Genomic DNA, 21,209 nt, shown 5'->3' on the forward strand with positions numbered 1-21,209 from the left:
GTTGAGGAGCATAAGAGTTTATATGTCCTTCACTGAGTCTTCCCACAAATATAAATAGACAATTTTTTTTTTTCTCAGTTGAGGTTTGACTGACAAATCGTTGATGATCAGCTTTTCGTTCCTGATTTTTTCAGGCATAAATAATGGGAGAAAAATATAATTTTTCTGCTTTTGATTCTCAAAGGTATTGCAACAGTCACCTACAAGTTCTTGGCTTTTTACCGAAAAAGGAGAGGAAGAAAAAGAACGATCCAACAGAAGAGGTAAAAGTTCGGCACCAGATGGATTCAATAGCCTTCAGCCTGACGGTTCCTCCACTGGCCTTGAAGATGCCTAATGGCCTGGATGGGATGTCCCTCTCTCCACCAGGGGCCCGGCTTCCTCTCCACTACTTGGAAGCAGAATTGGAAGACCCCTTTGCTTTCAATGAGGAAGATGAAGATCTCAAGAAAGGGACAGCTGTGAAGAAAAAGTTGCAGGGTAAATTAGCCCAAAACCATCAACGCCAGAGAGAAACTGAGATTCTGAAAGTTCGCCAAGAGCACTTTAGCCCCCTTCCTGCACCTTTGCAGCAGCAGCAGCAGCCGCCGCCTTTGCAACCACAGCAACATGCCCATCTCTCACCTATACCAACGTCTTTAAAGCCAGCAGTGCTCCCACAGGGCTTAGTCTGCAAGTCACCTCAACCTCAGAATACCAGCCTACCAATGCAGGGAGTGGCACCCACCACACATTCTATAGCACAAGCTAGGCAGTCCAACAAAAGACCTCTGCCTCTCTTGCACCCTACTAAAGTTCATGCCCCAGACCCACCCAGGGCTGACAGGATCCTAATGAAAGCCACAGTCTTCTCCCCATACTCATTCTGTAGGAGCCGGTTACAGAGACTGGTGAAACTGTGCACTCAAAAACAGCAGCTGGATGCTGATCTCTTTCCACATTTAGGTAAGTACAGAAATATATCTGCATTTTCATTGGGTGTAAACAGACAGTAATTGTATGCTAATAAACTAATTGGAAGAGCATTGGGTCTTTTCATCTGCATCTATTTATTGGAAAGAATAAGGTAATCCCTAAATGAATGTCTCACTGTGCTTCCTCAGAGTTTACAGGGTACTCTACCATTTTATATCTGAAAAAGTCAGAAATATGTATCTTCTGTACTGGCAAAAGAGATTCAGGGGCACTTGAACGTAGTTGAGGATGCTCATCTTCTGTCACCCTTTTCAGGGTTGGACTGGTCTGAAGACAGTGGAGAAGAACTGGAAGAATTAGACCAAACCTCACCATACCAGGTTGCGTGGTCTATCCGGGAAGCCCTCAGATATGAAAGGAATGAGTAAGTACATGAATAAGAGCAGGAAACCAAAAAAGTACAAAATAAAACCTGGTTTTTAGATGCACATTCTTATGTAGAACATAGACAACAGTGAAGAAGATGGTTAAACTGATCTTGGAAGTCCTAAGCACAGCACTCACATTAGTTCTGATTCTATCTGACACACATTTGAGGTGTAAAGCCTCAATATAACTGACCATTCAGGAGGAGGATGTATGTTAAATTTCATTGTCCGTTAATCCTGAATTTACATAATTTGTGTAATTACATGATTGAGGTAACTGGCATCATTTACAGTAAAACCTTGATTTAACAACAACAACCCCCCCCCCCATCAGTTTAGTGGACATTAAATGAGATCTGAATGAAAAAATTCTCTGCTGTATTCATAGTTTGTTACACCAAGGTTGTTAAATGTTTTACTACAAAAAGGTTAGTCTTTGTTCAGCAAAAAGCCTGAAAAATATTGTTTCTAAATTTCTTGTACTTTGATGGAAACGAATCTTTCAGTAATATAATTTACTGAGCAGGTGGATATCATCTGCAAAATTTGCAAAAAAATGATTTGAATAATGCAGAAACCTGTGATCAGAATCACTGAATCCTAGAATTGGAAGTGGCTTTTTAGGTCTTTGTGTCCAACTCTCTGATCAGTGCAAAGATCCAAATTAGAACTTCCTTGGTAGATGGATGTCCAACCTCTGCTTGGACATCTCCAGTGAAGGGGAGTCCACCAGTTCTTTGGGTAATTGATTCCGCTGTCAAATTGGTTTCACAGCTAGGAAGGATTTTTTTTTAGTTTATTCACTTTTTAAAAAAAACTGTATTTTAGGTGCCGTATGGTCAAAAACATATAAAGTAGCATAAAAATCTAAGCAATCTCTCAGATTGGTAATTAAACAACTAACCCATATTGTTTTCCATCCTATGTGAGGCTCAGGGCCTATCTCCAAAGGCCCTGTGGAAAAACCCATTTTTTACTGCTTTCCTGACATTCAACTTTTAATCAAAACAACAAAACATAGCTTTCTTCTCCTTATAATTTTTATCATTGCTCGTGGTTTTGGTCTATTCCTCTTTCAGGATATAAACATTATTCCTATGAGTAACTGCAGAGACAGAATTCCTGGGTTGCATGGTATTACAAATGAGCAAGGCTGTTACATAAGAACAAATGTTTGTAAAAACCGCTGCCAGTGGATTGTTGTGTTGGAGGTGCTGTTGGCAAAGATTAGCAAAAGGGTGGGAGATAGAACTGGAAATGATCTTTTTGGCATTTATCTATTTATTTACAGCAAATTATACCCTGCCCGCCCCTCCAACAGACTCTGGGATAGGTCACGTAAAATTTCAAATATAATTAAAACAATTAAATTTCGTTGATTAAAAATTATAACCCAGAGATAAAGAATAATGTACCCACCTAATATACCTCAGCCTCAGATGCTCTTCAGAAAAGCCAGGTCTTCGCTGCTTTTCAGAATATTAAAAGGGGTGTGGGTGAGGCTTGAGAGGTATCCAGATTGCAGGTGTAGGTTTCTCCAGAGGAAGAGAACTACCCCGAAAAAAGCCTGTTCCAGGTTCCCATTGCTCGGCATCTCACAGAGAGCGTACTTACAGCATACCCCTTTGGCTGATAGAACAAGACAGGGAGATGCTGTTTGAAGAAGGTGGTCCTGTGGATAAGGCATTTAGGTCTTTATAGGACCAACAATTTTAATTATAGTCAGAAACCTATTGGCAACCAATGTAGTGTCTGTCATAAAGGTAGCACACTGCTGAAACAGTTCTTACCCATGAGGGCTGCTGCATTCTGTACTATCTGCAGATTCTGGGTAGTTTTGATAGGCAGTCCCAAGTACAATGCAGGGACTCTAACTCCAAAAAATGCAATAAAGTCAAGCAAAGTCTCCCCTGGCCATCAAACTCCATGGTTTGATCTAATAGGAGCTGTGTTACAGGCCTGCTCTTTCAGATGGAGTTCAATCATGTCCAGAGCCAGTGCAGGGTCAATAAGCGCACCAACAGGATTCAATGTCAGCTTGTTTTGTCCCATCTAACCCAATCCCTTCCAGCCTCCAGACATCAGGTGAGAACTCCACTTTATCTCTTGCCTGGCTCAGGCTGGAGTGATGGATGACTACTGAACTGATGGATGACTTCCTTGAATAACATGGGAGAGAAGACTGAGCACTGTGATAGCTGTACAAGAGTGGCTAAGGGCTCATTCGCTAATCCCCCAGTGCTACAAACTCTCTTCTTAGGGAGGAATGTGCCCATAACTTCCAGCTCTCACAGATGGTCCAGATGATATCGTGATTAAGGCTATCAAAAAACACCAAAAGATTTAATTGAATAAAGGTCCCATTCTCTTCACTGAAGCCCTGGAAGACCTTTGTGCAGAAAAGTAGCTTTGAGGATCATGTTGAAATAGAAAAATCACATACAGGAACATTATAAAAGGAGGCTCTTATATTGCCCATTCAATCCAATATTTCTCAGGATGGGTGACATAAATGATTGAATTACAGAGATTATGGACATTTTAACTCCTGGGCACCAGATTGGGGAAGGTTGTCAGAGGAAGTGGCACTGGGAGTTGCATGAGAAAAGGAGAATCAATTATTGCCTCCACTGGCAGGAAAAGGAGCTCTTCCTTTTACAAAAAACAAATATCTCAGCCAACATTTAAAGCAGCAAAGTAAAAATAACAATAGATGCAGGTGGTAAAATTTCTCAGATGGTAAAAGCTGAAAGGATTTTAATAAAAGCACCAGGTGATTCTTTCAGGAGAACAGATTTCATAAATAGACCATAACAAACTGTCTCACAGGTTGCCTCATCACTTATATAGTAGGACTGTATTGCCTTTTATATGATTTATTTGTGGACAAGTGGACTGACCTGGCTGGACATCCACTTCATGGAGACAGGTCCAGCCATATTTCATGGTTTTCATAATCCTGACCCTGGGAAAGGTAATGTGGCAATTGTTTACCGGGAGATGCTAGCTGTTGCAAGGAGTGCTGTTCACTGGTTGGCTGGATGTGAAGCCTTCCTCATGACTCATGGGGATTCTGGGGATGCTGCTGTGGTACCATCCTCCTAGCTGCATGGCAGCATGCCTTTCCAAGCTGCTGGATCTCATTATAGAAGTTGTGGATTCACCCAGACTATTAGTATTGGATGATTTCAGTCTCACCTCCCTGGGATTGAAGGGACCTCAAGAATTCATGGCTACCATGACAAACCTGGACTTGTCTCAGATCCTCACTGCCCTGCCCCAAAAAGCTGGGCAAATTTTAGGTCTTGTATTCACCTCAGATCAATTTTGTTATGATTTGGTTCTGAGGGACTCTCTCAGTCCACTGTAATGGTCAAACCACTTCCTCGTGATCATGGGGTTAAGTAGAGCCACCCCCTGGTCCTGTGCAGCTCCTTTGGTTCATTGAATTGGTCCGGGAAATAAAGCAGAATAAGGAGATGCCTGGAGTCACACTGGCCAAAACCAGGAAGCAAATGTGATCAGACGCAAGTAGTGTTAAAAATGGCGAGGTGTAATTACTTTTGTACCCTTATTGTACTTGGGACACTATTTAAAGTCTCTCACACCCTTTTGGGAAAGGATGGGTTGGAAGACCTAATCAGTGGTGATCATCTGGCTGAGCATTTAATTGATAGCATTGCTCATGTTTGCTCCAGGTTGGAAGCCAGACTGACAGAATTTATCAAGATGTGGAGATGATGTCATGTGATGTTATCTTAGAGGCTTTTTTGCCTGTGGATCCTAAGAAAGTGGCCAGAGCCTCTGCAATCTTAGCTCAGAAACTTGTAGGTTGGACCCCTACGCCACGTGGCTAATAAAAGTGACTAAGAAGAGGGTGGGGGTTGGATCTGGGCTATAGTCAATGCTCCTCTGAGGGAAGGGGAATTACAAAGGTTTGTAACTTCTACCTGAGTAGGCAGGTGCAGATGGTGGTTGCAGGAGGGAAGATCAGACCCATATGCAGTTCATTACAGTGCCTCAGCGTTCAGTCCTTTTCACTATCCTGTTTAATATTTACATGAAACCACTCAGAGAGGTCATTTGTTGGTTTAGGGTGAGATATCAATATGCAGATAATGCTCAGTTCATACATCTCCACTCCAGGTTCATTGGGAGATGCTGTGGAAGTCATGGCCTAATGTCTGGAGGCTGGCAGAGTCTGGGTGGGGAAAAACAAGCTAGGATTCAACCTAAGCAAGATGGTGTGGCTGTTGATTCAGAGGATTGCTCCATCTTTGGCTTTTGTTGGAGCTGCACTCCTGCAGAAAGAGCAGGCTTGCAATCTGGGGTCTTCTGCTCAAAAAGCAGATGGAGCATGGCCAGGAGGGCTTTTGTACAGCTGCAGCTAGTGCACCATTTGCTGCCCTGCCTGGAATAGGATGCACTGAAGATGGTTGCTCATGCCATTTTCATCTCTGGATTAGGTTACTGTAATTTGATCTATGTGGGGCTGCCCTTGAAGACCATTTGGAAACTTCAGCTCATCTAGATCACAGGGGCACATGTACTCTGGGGACAGTTGCAATACTGCCACATTGCACTTCTGCTGCAGGGGCTGCACTGGTTACCACTAGGTTTCCAAGTATGGTTCAAAGTGCAGGTCACTTATCTGTGAAGCCATATATGGTTCAGGGCCTGGATATCTTAGAGATTGCCTTTCCCTGATAATTTTTGCCTGCTACATCTGGACAATTAATTGTCCTCTGAAGCAGGGATGATCCCACTCCTTATGGTCTTTCATAAGCAGGTGAAAACATGGCTCTCCCAGAAGACCTTTGAGGATTAATTATAGCCAATGGTACCATACAAAATGCCATACAATAATTTTACTCATTATTTTATTATCTGATTTGAATAAGCAGATTGTGGAAGCTATTATTCAGATTTTTAAAAGTTTTTTTTCCTGTATTTATATTGTAAATTCTGTAAGCCACCTAGAGTCCATTAGGTTTCAGGTAGTAAATCAATTGCATAAATAAATAAATGGTAACTAAAGCTCTATGGAAAATAATTTAGTAGCATATATTAGTGCAACAATAATATTACATTTAAATACAGTTTATTTTATCAGCTTTCCCCCTTTTCCCAATCTTACAGGCCAGATGGTGATTATGCCAGCGGCAGGAGAACCCGCATTTCCCAACTTTGCACTTACTTTCAGCAGAAATACAAGCACCTCTGCCGCCTGGAGCGGGCAGAATCTCAACAAAGGAAATGCCAACATACTTTCCAGAAAGCATTGCTGCGGGCAGCAAACAGAGAACCAGAATGTGCTGGGCAGTTGATACAAGAACTTCGTAGAGCTTCTTGTAGTCGGACCAGGTGAGGAACTTACCCACACTAATGCAGCAACCTAACGCCGTGGAAAATGCAAAATACTATTTTAACGGAACTTGGAGAATTTTAGTAATTAAATCTAAGAATCTAATGTTCTAGTATTTGTAGTTCACATCTATGATTTTCCTACCTGAGAATAATCATATATAGCAAATTCATTCCAAATTAGGAGTGACAGAATGTTACTGGTCAATTGCCAAGACTTGGTAATAGGATTCAGTTCTGCATTCAGATTGATTTTAGCTCTCTAATAATAAAGTGGATTGTACTCTAATGTCTGAGTAGAGTATTATGAGCACAGTGGGCTTCTTTTCATAAATAGCCTTGGAATGGGTTCCACTGGCTATTCTTCACCTTTTATGACTGGCAAGAGAAATAATGCTGAAATTGGTGCTACACCTCTTACTTCATATATCGCTGATAAAACAATAGATAATTTTTAAATGTTTTTTTTTAAAAGCAACTTCTTTTGCTGAATCATCTGACTTGGATGTTGCTGGAGCATGGGTAACAATTAACAAGATATTTCTGGTCAAGGGAGCTGACTCACCTACTTCAGGAAATAGAAGACACTTAAGGCTACCTTTTGGGGTTCCAGGCTCAGTGCTGGATCTCAGAGTTGGAGTCTGACTGGACACGTCCAGTTCAGGTGCCTGAGGCAGGGCTTTGTAGGGTTATCTGGAGTGAGTTTGATTTCCTGACTCCCAAGGAAGTGGGCAGGGTTCTTCAGTCTGGGAACTTGACCACCTGTTTGTTAGATTCAGGTCCTTCCTGGATGTTTGAGCCCACCTGGGAGGTGACCTGTGGTTGGTGGTGTCTGCTTCTCTAGGATAGGGGGTAGTTCCCTCAGCCTTGAAGGAAGCTGTGGCTTGCCCTCTCCTTAAAATGCCATTGCTGGACCTACCTATCCTAAACAATTCCCATCCAGTCTCCACAGTGGGGTTGCACTTCCCCATTTGAGACTTATGTGCAATGTGGAAGTCGTCTTGGACTCACAGCTCCTGCTCAATGAGAAAATGGCAACTGTGACCCAAAGAGCCTTTGCACAGGTTCATCTGTGCTCCAGTTACACCTGTTCTTGGACCATGAGGCCCTTCAGACAGTCAAGCCTTGGTCATCTCACAACTGAATTACTGTAATGTACTGTACATGGAATTGCTCTTGAAGAATATCTAGAAGCTACAGCTGGTCAGTGATGAGCTTGTTGTGGTATGCTCATGTGTCCCCACTCCTTCACAAGCTGCACTGGTTACCTATTGACTTCTGAGTGCAATTCAAGGATCTGATTATCGCCTATAGAGCCCTTTATGGTATAGGGCCTGGCTACTTGAGGGACCGCTAGTCTTTGAATTATCTGGTGAGATCGGGCAGAATGGGCACACTTTAGGTTCCATCAATAAACAGGAAGGATTGAGAGAGAGAGAGAACCCCAAATGGAATTGTTGAATCAGGTGGCTTCTGAAATTGAAATGAATAAACAAACAAATAAATAATATCAGCCCCAGAATGGATTACCTAATTCTTCAAGGAGAGTGCATTCCAGTCCAGAACTGCTTAAACCCCATTTTTCTAATCTGGTGAAGAGCCAACTGAAAGTGTACCTATCTTGTCTAGACTGAGATCAGTTTATTAGCATCAGCTATCCATCATCATTGCTAGGTACCAGCTCATCACTTTTAGTGCTTCCATTGAGTTAGATGTAAAAGGTAAGGTGGATTTTCACTACAGGTGTACTGATTTCTCATTTCAAAATCCCTAAATGGTTTTCTGCAACAATTTCATACAGTTACCAAAATATACACTTGCAAACCTAATATTGCAAATGCCAAACAGAAGTTTCCCACTTCTGCCTTCTATGGTAGAATTAGTCTGATTAGTGATATCAAAGCCACCTAAGAGATCTGGGAATAAGAATACAGTCTTATACATTAGGCTGACAAAACCTTTTGGGAACAAATTCTAGTTCAAAATCATGCAAACAATTTGTATGGATTTGCATTATTTAGCATACTATATACAGAATTTTTTGATATTTTAATGATTTAGTCTCACTTTATTTGTAAAGAGATACTGTAGATAAGAATATTGAAACCCTGACCCTTAACTGTTGAAAATTTTTCTCACTCACTCCTCCTGTTTATACTTGCTTGATAGTTGTATATGTGTATTTTAATAGAAAAACAGAAATTTTCAGAAACTTGGATTTTGCATATACTGTACTAGTCTGTTTATACTGTTGGTCCAATAAGGACAGAAAGGTACTAATTATTTTAATTCTGTATTACATGGAGAATAGATACACTGGATGTTACAAGGGGTGCAATCTCTGTCTGTACAGTGCATCTGTCTATTATACAGTACATGGTAACAGCTAATAACTGGGAATAAATACTGACACCTTCCCCTGTTTGTGAATGTTTTGCAGGATGTATAGAATACTTCTGCAGCGCGAAGCTAGAAATGAACAATAATGAAATTTTAAAATTTTTGATTTGTGTATATTAATAAGCATTTATTTATTTGTGTGGGGTGTGTGTGTACATATATTTCAGCCCAAGCCAAGTAAAGCAGAGGGATGCATCACCATGCAGTGGAACCACAAAGGGTGAACCATGCACTAACAAGGCTCTTCCATTCACTAAACATTGTTTTCAACGTATCCTTTTCATTATTCTTCTGTTTATCTGTGGGATGAAAGGGATCAATTTTGGTCCATTTTGATTTTCAGTAAATATCTCTTGGCATTTTTATTTGGTTGCACTTCTTTCACATTGTGCATTAAGAGACTGGATTGACTTGCAAGAGTGTTCTGGTATAATCGATTTGTAAGGCAAGAAGGCCTAGTTAGAAAATTAAGCTTGTAACTCCATACTTAGAAATATTAAATATAGCATAATTTTGTATGATTTTAGATAATTAGATATTGGATTAAAAAACCCAGAATTTTGTTAAAATAGATGTAAAGATAAAATGGTAAATGTATTAAATGTAGGAGCAGATAAGATCTGCTAGTTATTTTATTCGTTGTATTATGTATCAAATTTCTATGTAGCTGAATTTTCAGGACTCTCAGTGGCTTACCACATACTCAAATGCAGTAAAAAAATACAGAGAATAATAACATATTAAAAGACAATATTTAATAGTAACAATAATTATGGTACCTAATAATAATAGACATCCATGCGGTGATAATCATAAAGCTTCCTCAAAGATAGCCCAGAGAAGCTCCATCTTTAAGCTTCTGGAAGTTCATCAGCAAGGGACACAGGCTAATTCCTAGAAGGAGCTTGTTTCATAATGTGCTGTAGGTGCTGTGATGTGAAAGCAGTGCCTTCTAGCTCAGCCCCCCTCACCTCACAGGAGCAGGGTATCGCAAGTAGCTTCTTCTGAGGGGATTTTATCAGTCGGGTTGAATCCAGTTGGAGTAGGTAATTCTGTAAGTATCTAGGTACCAAGCTATAAAGAGCACTATTAGTCAAAACTAGCCCCTGGAAAACTATTGGCAACCAGTGTAGGCCTGCGAAATAGGTGCAATATGTTCATCGCAGTAATGCCAGCCAACAAGCGAGCTGCTGCATACTGAACCGACTGGAGTTTCTGGATGGTCTTCAAAGGCACCAAAGTGAAATGAATTGCAGCAGTCTAACCTAATGATGATAAGGACATGAGTCACTATTGCAAGATCCTCCCACTCCAGTAAGGACTTCAACTTTGCAGCTGATGAAGCTGTGCAAAAGCCCTCCTGGACATGGTCTCTTCTTGTCCATCTAGCAGCAGCTGTGAGTCCAGGAATATATGAATTGCAGAAGCAATGAAATAAAAGGTAAAAGTTCCAGATTAGATTGAATGAGCTCAGAATTTTAATGTCTGTCTTTCATGCTGTTCTTCGTACCTTACACATTCACTTAAATTTCTTCCAGCATTTTCTTCCATTCTTTGTTTTTAAACCCAAGTTTATCCTTAATTTATAGTCATTCTAGGCATGAAAAAAGCCTGAAAATTATAAAGTGAACAATGAAGGCAGGAATGACAACATAGAAATGACCTTGTAGATGAAATAAGAATGAAGTATCTGAAAGAAAATAACATACTGTACTTACTCATAGTGCTGAAAAGTTTTAAAAATCTCATGTTGTAGGTATTTCTAGACTAGAGTTGGACAATTACATATGTTAGCACAGTCTACAGACTTGTGGATTGTACTTTGTTTTCATTAGCAGCCTGGAGACCAATAGGAGATGGTACAGAAGTGATATACCTAGAACTAAAGTGTTCTGAGCCCCAAGATCTGTTCTGAATACCAGAACTAAGTGCAGCTTATAACACTGCTCCTCACTAGCACCTTCTGTTCATCATGCCCTCTTCATTCCAATGGACTGTAGAATGGGAAAGAGTCACTTGCTGCTGATGTTAATGAAGTCAGAAATCCTTCCTGATATCCTGCAGATCACCCAGAAATCTCCATACCATCTTTCTCGCTATGCGCATTAAATTACTTTACAAATCCAGCAGCCATTAGGTAAAGTATTGTCGGTATAAACAATCACTCTCATGAGCTATACTTTCTTCTGCAATTATTTATATGAGTAAATCAGCCTTTCTTTGACACACCATAGATTTTATCATTTGGCTTGTCTCCCCAAGCTTATGGCTTTAAGCAATCCCTAGCCATTAGTTACGTATTCTTACTCACTGCCTCCTGTACCTGACATAACATTGCTCATTTTGTTAAGTAGAGAAAGACGTGTTAAATGTTGAACATATTTTTATGACCATGGAAGTGAAGCAGCTATCACATGAAAACATAATTTTGAAGGAAGGTATCTGCTACAAATTGAGCAAGGGAACTTAGCCAAAGAGAGACTAAAGAGGCTCCAAGTTATATATCTTTTATAAGCAATCTAAGTTCAAATTCAGAATTCTATTTATTGATTTCCTCTCTGTATCATCTTTCAGAAAGACAGGATTTTTTGAGTTTTATCTTCTCAGATACCGGTGATAGAAATCTTCCTTTTAATATATGTACTCTAGTTTTCCATTGGTTCATTAGAAAGTAGTCTATTGATTATATTTTGCTTCCCTCTGACAATACTGATTAAGAATTTTTAGGAAACAGACACAGACTCATTAGCAAAATACCTACTTCAATAAACCCATCTTAGTACAATAGAAAATCATTGACAGTTCTGCTGGAAGGCTGTCTGTTGTTCAATCTTCCAAATGTTGAAATACAGAAATAATTGAGAATTATATTTAACAAATACAAGTGTGGGGTTTGAAAATCAAGTCGTATTTTCTCACCAATATTGCATATTATTCCTTACACTGGTATATGTAGATATCCTCTTGAACCGATCACAGCAGCTTTTTTCAAGTTGTACAGCTAAATTTGCTGATGGACAGCAATGCTCCGTGCCCGTTTTTGACATTACACACCAGACCCCCTTGTGTGAAGAACATGCCAAAAAAATGGTAAGTACACTTATAGTCAAGCACATAAAAGGCACACATTCAGAACAACAGAATTTCTAGCAAACTGACAGGTAAGATCTAAGTGCAGAATGTTCCACTTTTACAGTTCTTTTCAGAAGGCTGTAAAATGGTTTGCCAGTTACAATTAAAATATAGGATATCAACTGACTTAACTGAGCTAATCAAAAGGATTATGGGAAGATACTTAAGAGCCCTTAACAAATTTTGAATATTGTCCTAGGGTTATTGCTCATTAATTATTACATAGTGAAGTACAAATTGTTCTGAGTTCAGAATGGTTGTTTCCCATTCAAAATAGTCTGTTTTGATAATTTTGAACTCAAAATGATGAGTTTGAAACATTGTGTTTTGGACCAGAAACATTTTCAGAATGATTGAAACAGCCTGTTTCAACCGTTTTGAACTTGAACAGGGCATTTTGAATTACAAACTGACATTCAGATTCAAACTGTTATGCACACTCCTGTTGCATAGCATATTTGCAGTATTTTTCATTTGTTCTGATAAGCAGTACCATTCCGATATCAGTGTGATATGCTAAATTGACTAATCCACATTGACAGAAAAATAATCTGATTATTTCCAACTTTAGCCTCTGAAAGTCATTCTTTCTAATGACTTCAATGTCATTAATGTCTTTTTAACCTTCACGCACCTGCAGATCTCAGTTTAAATTAACATTTATACTGGTATGATTACATTTGGAAGTATTTTTACCTCTATGTGCTGTTAATTCTCTTGTCCTTGCTATTGATGAAATGGATTCATGGCTTATTTTTCAACTTGTCAAATATTCTGTCTGAATTTTGTGATGTAATTATACTTACGGAATTTCAAGGAAAGAAAAAAGGAAAGACGTATCTTAATGCCTTCTTTCCCACTCTGAAAGGATAACTTCTTGAGAGGAGACAGCTGTCGTAAAGTTCAACACCAGCAGCAGAGGAAACCCAGGAAAAAAACAAAGCCCCCGGCGCTTACCAAAAAACACAAGAAAAAGAGAAGGCGAGGGCCACGACGCCCTCAAAAGCCAATTCCTCCTGCTGTGCCCCAAGGAAACCTTATTATGCCCACCAGCATCTCACTGCCAATGGAGATAGCTCATATACGGTCAGTGCTCAGCTCTGGATAAATTGTACATTATTCAGCAGATGTTGGAAAAGATGGGCCAAGTGAATTTTCTGCTCGCATACCAGGAGGAGAATCACCAATTTCTATGCCCTCCTTTGCATGGAAAGAAGTTCTGGTGAACATGCTGTTTCTGAGTAAACATGTATAGCTTCAGGCCTTAAGTTTGCTTTCACGCAATGGTGGGTTAAGTATTGAAGTGGGAGATGAATTGTCTTTACCCACACTTGGAGGAATCACGATTCTCATGGCATTGCTGCTATGCCAGATAATCACTACTGATGTAATGTAGTTTTTTAAATTACTCTTGAGCTCTTTCTTTCTATTGGCCTTAAGTATGCAGACTTTCACTCTGACACTCTCCATTTTTACATTATTTGTTTCAGAATACAGGTAGTCCTCACTTACCGACCACTCATTCAGCAACCGTTTGAAGCTATGACAGTATTGAAAAACCAGACTTACAGTTGGTCCTTGAAGTTGTGGCCATCGCAGCATCCCCGTAGTCGTGATCACGATTCGGATGCTTGGCAACCAGCTCACATTTACGATGGTCACAGCATCCTGAGGCCACGTGATCGCCATTTGCGACCTTCACAGCTGGCTTCCAACAAGCACAGTCAGTGGGGAAGCCGGCAGGAAGTTGCAAGTTGTGGTCATGTGATGTTGCACTTAATAACCTGAAGTAGTTTGCTTAACAACCACAGATGATGTCGTAAGTCAGCATGGTCATGTGACATTGCGCTTAATGACAGCACCCCTTAGTGATGGAGTTGCTGGTCCCTATTGGGGTCAGTAAGTGAGGACTACCTGTACTGGAAAAGGCAGAATTGTAGTTATGCAGCTATTCTATATCAGCCGGACAACTCCATATGTTTATGTGGCTAATGATTATGGTTCTTAATGACATCTATAGTGTCTCAGTTTACTAACATTTAATATAGCAACCTTGGTGGCACACCAGCTCCTAAATATTATCAAAATCAACAACTATGTTCATTGACTTATGTACTAGCCCTGAAAGCAATCATTGTCTTCTAGATTTTTGATGCTTTGCCTTTTCCTCTGGATAAAAACTGCTATTTAGTCTTACAGTTCAATCTTAAATTTAGAGATAACTATTTTTTCTTCAGTTCCTGGGAATTCCTTCTTCCCATCTAACTTGGAGAAGTTAAATTAATGCTGCCTCCTGGCACTCCAACCCGCATTATATCTCAGGAATGGAGCTGTATATCAAAAAGTGGTATTACTTTTTTGAATTTCTCTTCTCCTGACAGTGTGTGGTCTGAGTTGGAATCTTAGTGCAACATCTCTAGAGCTCCTATTTCCATCAAAGAAAGCTAGTTGGACCCATTCTGCAAATGGCATGGAGCGATGGATGTGTCCCAAGTACATAGGAGTGGCTGACAGTGTTAGAACCTCTGACACAAACTCAGGCAGTGGTCTCTTCTGTGTCAATCTTGAGTTCAGCAGGCTTCAGCAGAGCTCTGGCATCAGCCCTGTCTGTGCACCATTGGGAAAAAGAAGAGCGATACAGCTTCCTATATCCTCACCGGTCAGGTTGCCTGTCGAAAGCATTTTCTAATGTTAGGGTTCTGATGTAGTAGTATAGTTCCTGTTTTCTCTTCATGGATTTAAACTCTGTTGGGGGAACTGCTTAAAACTTTTGAAAAGGGAGACAGAGCATTTCACCCTAGTAGGGTGATCAGCAGTGGAACCTGGTCTCTACCTGCCTTCTCGGTATTCCTAGGAGCCCCTCCACCCCTGAGCTGAGTACGGATGAGCTGCCAGATGACATTGCCAATGAAATCACAGACATTCCGCATGACTTGGAATTGAATCAGGAGGACTTCTCCGATGTCCTGCCCCGGCTGCCTGATGACTTGCAAGATTTTGATTTCTTTGAAGGTATCTTCTTTTGTTTTCACATGATGTTCCATGCTAACAGTAAATGCCACTCAACTCTGGGTTGTAAGATAAAAGGGTGACTTCTGCAACATTTTGGAAATAATTGTATGATTTAAAAATCAAATACATTGGGGAAATTGCTGAAAGATGAGAATGAAGTAAGTGATGGCTCAGGGTTTGTTCTAATGCTGCATGTCAAATAGATGTTGTGGTCCCCTGCACTGGAAAGAAATCAGCTTTGAGCTGTATGATGTTACCACACTGGCCTTTTCTGCCTCACAGAACCATATTATATTTTCTTCCCATTTTAAAATGTAGAGTTTGTATAATGTATGTAAAGTGATCTTGACAATATAAATGTTATGCGGCTTTTCATTTTTATTTTTACATTTGTGTCCAGATTTAAGGTTCAGTTGCTGATTTCATTATTTACAGTAGAAAGTTGAAGATTATGAATTTGAAAAGGGCTAAGTTTTAAAAAAGGCTTACAAACAAAATGCAATTCTGAATAAAAAATAATTGCAACTGTCCACTGAGAATCTTACAAACTTGCTATCACAGAAAACTGTCTTCCCTGAATGCTTGAGGCTAATTTTCCCCCATATGTGCTTTCCATGGTGATAAGATCTTTCTCCGAGTTCTTCTCTTTATCTTCCCCATTTCAGAAAGGTGACAAGCAGCAGTAGGAGAAAACACTTTTTCAGCCATGGCTTACTTCCCCAAGGAGGTCTGCACCAACATCACAATTTCCACTTAACTATTACTTTAGGATCAGATTGGAATCTGGATTTTCTTTTAAAATGTCCTTGAATGTAATGTTATATGTATCTTCGTATTTTATTCTGTTGTCTTTTTTTATTCAAGGTCTTCATACATTTTATTTAATATTAGCTGCACGCATAACATTGTTGAAAAATTAGATAGAAAGATAGTAAATGAATAGTATAAGTAAATCAGAGACTAGTATAGGTACTGCATGGCTTTGGAAGTAGCTGAGAATCAACTGTACTTCTCTTTTCTCCCTTTTTATGTGAAATCGTTAGTCTAGGAATATCTGGCAAAAGTGCTCTGTGTTGCACTGCATCCTGAGAATTAATTATCCTTATTGTTAACAGTGAGAGCCAGGATGGTATTGTGGTTAAGGTGCAGGAAGACCAGATTCTAGTCCTCCCTTAGGCATGGAAACCAACTGGGTGACTTTGGGCCAGTCACTCCCTCTCAGCCCTTGACTGGGGAGTTGAAAAAATACCTTTCTACTAACCTGCACTGGAATAGTGTGGTGGTTATGGCCTATAATCTTCAGTGAAGAGGTCTTCATCCTGAAGTGGATTGATTTGCACTGATAACAACTGTGAGCGTTATGCAAGTGTCATTGGTGTTGGTTCTCACTTCATTTATTTTTATGACTAGGCCTAAACCATCCAGTCTGTGTAGTTTGATTATGTGATGTATAGGTACAGTGACCATACATCCTTTATTATAAAGGACAGTCCTTTATTTCAGAAAGCTGTCCTTTAGATTAATTTAATTTAATTATTTATTTTCTTGGTTTTGCTCTTGAATTTTCCGTTGTAAAGCAAAGTTATAAACGTAAACATTTTTTTATGCTTATGAACCTCCTTCAGATTTGCCCCTTTTTCAGGTTTGTCCTTTATTTTTTCCAAGAAAATATGGTCCCTGTATGTATACAGCTAGATGCATTGGCCTCTAATGTACATAGGTCCTATACAATATGTGATAAAACAATGTGCAGTTAACGGGGCAGGCCTTTGAGGATAACAGAAGCCTGGTGCTAATCCTTTCACTGCAGACAGACTCAGCACTTAAAAGTTACATTTGATTTTCATTGACTCCTTTGTTGAGTCTTTGCTTGTACGTGTAATTCTTTACATGCATGGCTTTATTATCCTTTGCCACGTAGTGACTGTGGCTTAGAGAATGAGTATCTACAAAATGCTGCTTTGCATACTAACAGTAATGAATCCCCAGAAGCCTAGTTTTCAAGCGGCAAATTTTGTAATAGACTTTTTAGGCAGCTTTAGTCTCATGGAATGCACGAGACTTTAACTAATTGTGAAGTTCCCATGAACATGTGTTTCAGTCACATTCACAGTTGCAAGTATTCTTTCCCTTACATTTTTTAAAAAAATGTGTTCAACATTTTCAGGCTTGACAAGAATGAGAACCTTAAAAAGCTGTTTTATAAAGGACTGGTTCAATTTAAGGCAAGAAGTTCTTTTTTATTTTTTGTTTTCAAAACATTTCACCACTGCAAGGATCTACAACATTATATGTCTGAACTATATACAGGTTCCTATTAACCGACTGATAACACCTTTGCTGAACTTATATATTATTATATAAACATATTATATAGAACATGAGAATGAATAAAAATTAAGCTGAGTGTTACACAAATCTGCAAGTAAGTTTTTAAAATATAAATTACAAGTCTGTAGGATTTAAATGTGCTGGAACTCTTTAGCCTCTCCTCCATAGTTCTCATTTGGATTGGCTTCCTATTTACACAAAAAAGAAAAGTTTCATTTGGTAAATCATGGAAGTTCTTTTGCAAACAACACATTTCAGAGTTACCTGCTAGATTGGTTGACATCTCTGCTACGTTAAAGATCTTCAACAGCTTGTCTCATAGGCATATGCTAATTTTTTTTTTTACTTTGATGAAGGTAAAAATGGAGACCTCCTCCCTACCACCGAAGAGGCAGAAGAACTGGAACGAGCCCTGCAGGCTGTAACTTCTCTTGAGTGCCTGAGTACTATTGGAGTGCTCACTCAAACAGATGGTGTACCAGTTCAGGAACTATCAGACAGAGGAATAGGGGTGTTTTCCCCAGGTGCTGAAACTTCAGGAATTCAATCTCTGAGCCGAGAAGTCAATGCAGATCTAGGTGAGCTGCTGAATGGGCGCATAGTACATGATGACAATTTCTCTAGCCTGGATCTTGATGAGAGCTTGCTCCGTTCTGCTACCTTATCCAACCCATCTACGCCCCTGGCAGGGCAGATTCAGGGGCAATTCTCTGCCCCAGCCAACGTTGGCCTTACTTCGGCTACTCTGATAAGCCAGAGTGCACTTGGGGAGAGAGCCTTCCCAGGACAGTTTCAAGGACTTCACGATGGCAGCCATGCCTCCCAGAGGCCACACCCTGCCCAGCTGCTAAGCAAGGCAGATGACCTAATCACCTCACGACAGCAATACAGCAGTGACCATTCACACTCCTCACCCCATGGAAGCCATTATGACAGTGAGCATGTGCCATCACCCTACAGTGACCATATAAAGTCCCCTAGTTCCACCTCCTATTCTAGCAACAATTTGGCAGCTACTTTCTCTACTGAGATGCCCATCATAGCACAGCATCTGCTCCCATCGCAACTGGAGGTGCCACTTAGTGGGGTGGTGAATCCCAGAACTCACTGGGGGAGTCTCCCTGTAAACCTTGGTGACCATTCTCCATTTAGTAACCTGCTTGGTGCAGATGGACACCTTCTTTCCACCTCCCTGTCTACACCACCTACTACATCGCACTCAGAGACCACCCAGCCTGCCTTCGCCACCGTGACCCCCAACAGCTCCAGCGTGCTTCCGGGGTTACCACAGACCAGTTTCAGTGGCATGGGTGCTGCATCTTCTGAACTCATGGCCTCCACTTCTCCTAAGCAGCAGCTCCCACAGTTCAGTGCAGCCTTTGGCCACCAACTAAGCTCCCACAGTGGCATTCCCAAGGACCTGCAGCCCAGCCACAGTTCCATAGCTCCTCCGACTGGCTTTGCAGTAACAGGTGCCACAGCTACAAGTACCAATAATGCATCAGCTCCCTTTACCACCTCCAGCTGAGCTTGTCTGCCTGTGAATGGCAGGCGGTTTGGGTACCTTGTGTAACCACCACTGCATCCACCACCACCTTCTCTCTTCCTGGTTTTTGTCATCCCCTTCTTTTTAAAGACTTTTTTTTAAAATATAAAACAAAAAAGAGGGGCTAATGTCCTGATTCAGTACAGACCAGGGTTTTCCTGCTAAGCTCTGCTCTAATTATCCTATGTGCTGTTTATGTATTGGTGCTCATTTATTTCTGGCAGGTTGCTAGACTTATCCAGTTAATATCCAGTTAGGGAATACAGCACAGATACTGGATGTAATAGATTTTAGTCAAAGAAAGGAGAGATGGATGTAATTGACCTTAGAATCAGAAATGAGAAGATACCTCAAATAAAACAAATGCAAGTTCCTAAGGTTCAGATTGGACTTTCCGTCCCATTAGCATCTGGGGAGGAGGTGGGAGTTGAAAGTCAGCCTTTTTGATTTGGTAACTGGGCACTATAGAATTAAGCCAAGACCATAATCCAGTTGTTAATTCTGTCAGCTTAACAAGTGGGCTCTTGACCTCTTCTGTGAATTTAGAGGTGTGTTTGTGTGTGTAAGTATATTGATGGATAAATGGCAATTCTTTCCTTTCTTGTCTTGAAGAAGCCTCCTCAAGCCAGTGACTGTTCCTACTGCAAGGTGTGTGTGTGTGTGTGTGTGTGTGTGTGTAATTGAGTCTATCAAATAGAAGGAAGATTGGTTGAGTAAGTCAGATTGTACTTTTCTTGTTAAAAATTTTTCCAATTCTTCTCATAAACCAGCTGAAGTACTAAGGATCTGTTTTGTTCTGTTGTGTTTTGTTTCAGTCAAACCAATATACATTAGAACTGATGGAATGATTTTGCATAATAATCGCCAGTTCCAGATATTTGAGGCCCCTTAAATTTCCTACAGCAGTAGAGAGCCTTCAATGTACTCCATAATATTTTAGAAAATGTAGGTGTATTTTGGGAAATCAGGTGTGGGAAAGAACCAACATTCTACTCTGCTGAAGTTTTAAAAAAATTACACAAGGCATCCTTTCGCTTTTTATCATTGCTTTCACTAATAAGTTGGATTTTTTTAAGGTCAGGTATTCTGTTTGTGTGTGTTTCATGCTCTTAATGCTGAAGAGATGCAACTATCCAATTGTAAGGAGTTTGCCAGCATAAGGGCTGCCTTCTCCGTGAAATACTATTTATCAATCACATTCATTATCATACCTGCTTCTACCCCACCCCCATCAACACTTTGTACTTGTGATTTTGGTTCTTCAAAGAATGAAAATAGATTATGCATTTTACTTGTCATGAAGTCAGTTTCTTTTCAGTGAAAATAATCCTTTATATCTGTAGTTCCTCCCCACCTCCATTGGGTGGACATGGAAAGAATGGCAAGCCATTCTTAAGAACAGCCTTCATTATACGTTCCGGCAGAAGGTTTGAACTGTACATAATTGCATCTAATTTTATAATATATTTTAAAAAAATTGAAGAGAAAGTACACTTTAGTATGTTGTTTTTATTGGTTTTAAATTAGGAACAGAAGCTCTGATTTTCCTTTGAGAGTGAATCAGTTATTTCCTACAATAGATTTTGAATCCACGTAAAATGGTGCTCTTGTGTAAAATCTGACACAGGTCCTTCTGCTCTCAAACTTTTTGAGGAAAGAGTTTTCCAGGAATTGCCTGTTGATTATTAGGATTATTGCCTTCTTTTTTTAAAAAAAAAAAGCTGTGCTGCTTATGATTCTGAAAAGATCAGGGAGTTAGGAGTTTGCCCTTGAAAAAAGTACGTAGCTGGAAAACACGTTTGTGCTTTGAACTTTGTGAACTCTTCCCTTTTTCCCTGCATTGAAATTGAACTGTATAATAAACATCTAAGTGTGATAAAATATATTTGTAATGTAAATCTTTTAAGTCATATGAAGGAGCCGAAGTAAAGTCCTTTACCTCTTCCTTATTTTATTTTATTTTATTTTATTTTATTTTATTTTATTTTATTTTATTTTATTTTATTTTATTTTATTTTATTTTATTTTATTTTATTTTATTTTATTATTTTAGTGCATGGTGTATTGTGATACGAGGCACT

The 21,209-nt window shown here is 39.8% G+C and overlaps 1 protein-coding gene across 1 annotated transcript in view; it reads left to right on the forward strand.

The window, feature by feature from the left end:
* INO80D (INO80 complex subunit D) overlaps nucleotides 1–20,833 on the forward strand; it is a 37,167-nt gene extending 16,334 nt beyond the window's left edge. Inside the window, exons 4-11 of the mRNA XM_063317952.1 lie at nucleotides 185–945; nucleotides 1,231–1,339; nucleotides 6,483–6,707; nucleotides 9,275–9,378; nucleotides 12,064–12,197; nucleotides 13,108–13,325; nucleotides 15,094–15,251; nucleotides 17,939–20,833. Of these exons, the coding sequence (XP_063174022.1) occupies nucleotides 185–945; nucleotides 1,231–1,339; nucleotides 6,483–6,707; nucleotides 9,275–9,378; nucleotides 12,064–12,197; nucleotides 13,108–13,325; nucleotides 15,094–15,251; nucleotides 17,939–19,110 (2,881 nt within the window). The 3' untranslated portion in view covers nucleotides 19,111–20,833. The remainder of the gene's footprint in view (nucleotides 1–184; nucleotides 946–1,230; nucleotides 1,340–6,482; nucleotides 6,708–9,274; nucleotides 9,379–12,063; nucleotides 12,198–13,107; nucleotides 13,326–15,093; nucleotides 15,252–17,938) is intronic.
* Nucleotides 20,834–21,209: the final 376 nt, after the last annotated feature.

The sequence above is a fragment of the Candoia aspera genome, chromosome 1, assembly GCF_035149785.1.
Source record: "Candoia aspera isolate rCanAsp1 chromosome 1, rCanAsp1.hap2, whole genome shotgun sequence".
NCBI lineage: Eukaryota > Metazoa > Chordata > Lepidosauria > Squamata > Boidae > Candoia > Candoia aspera.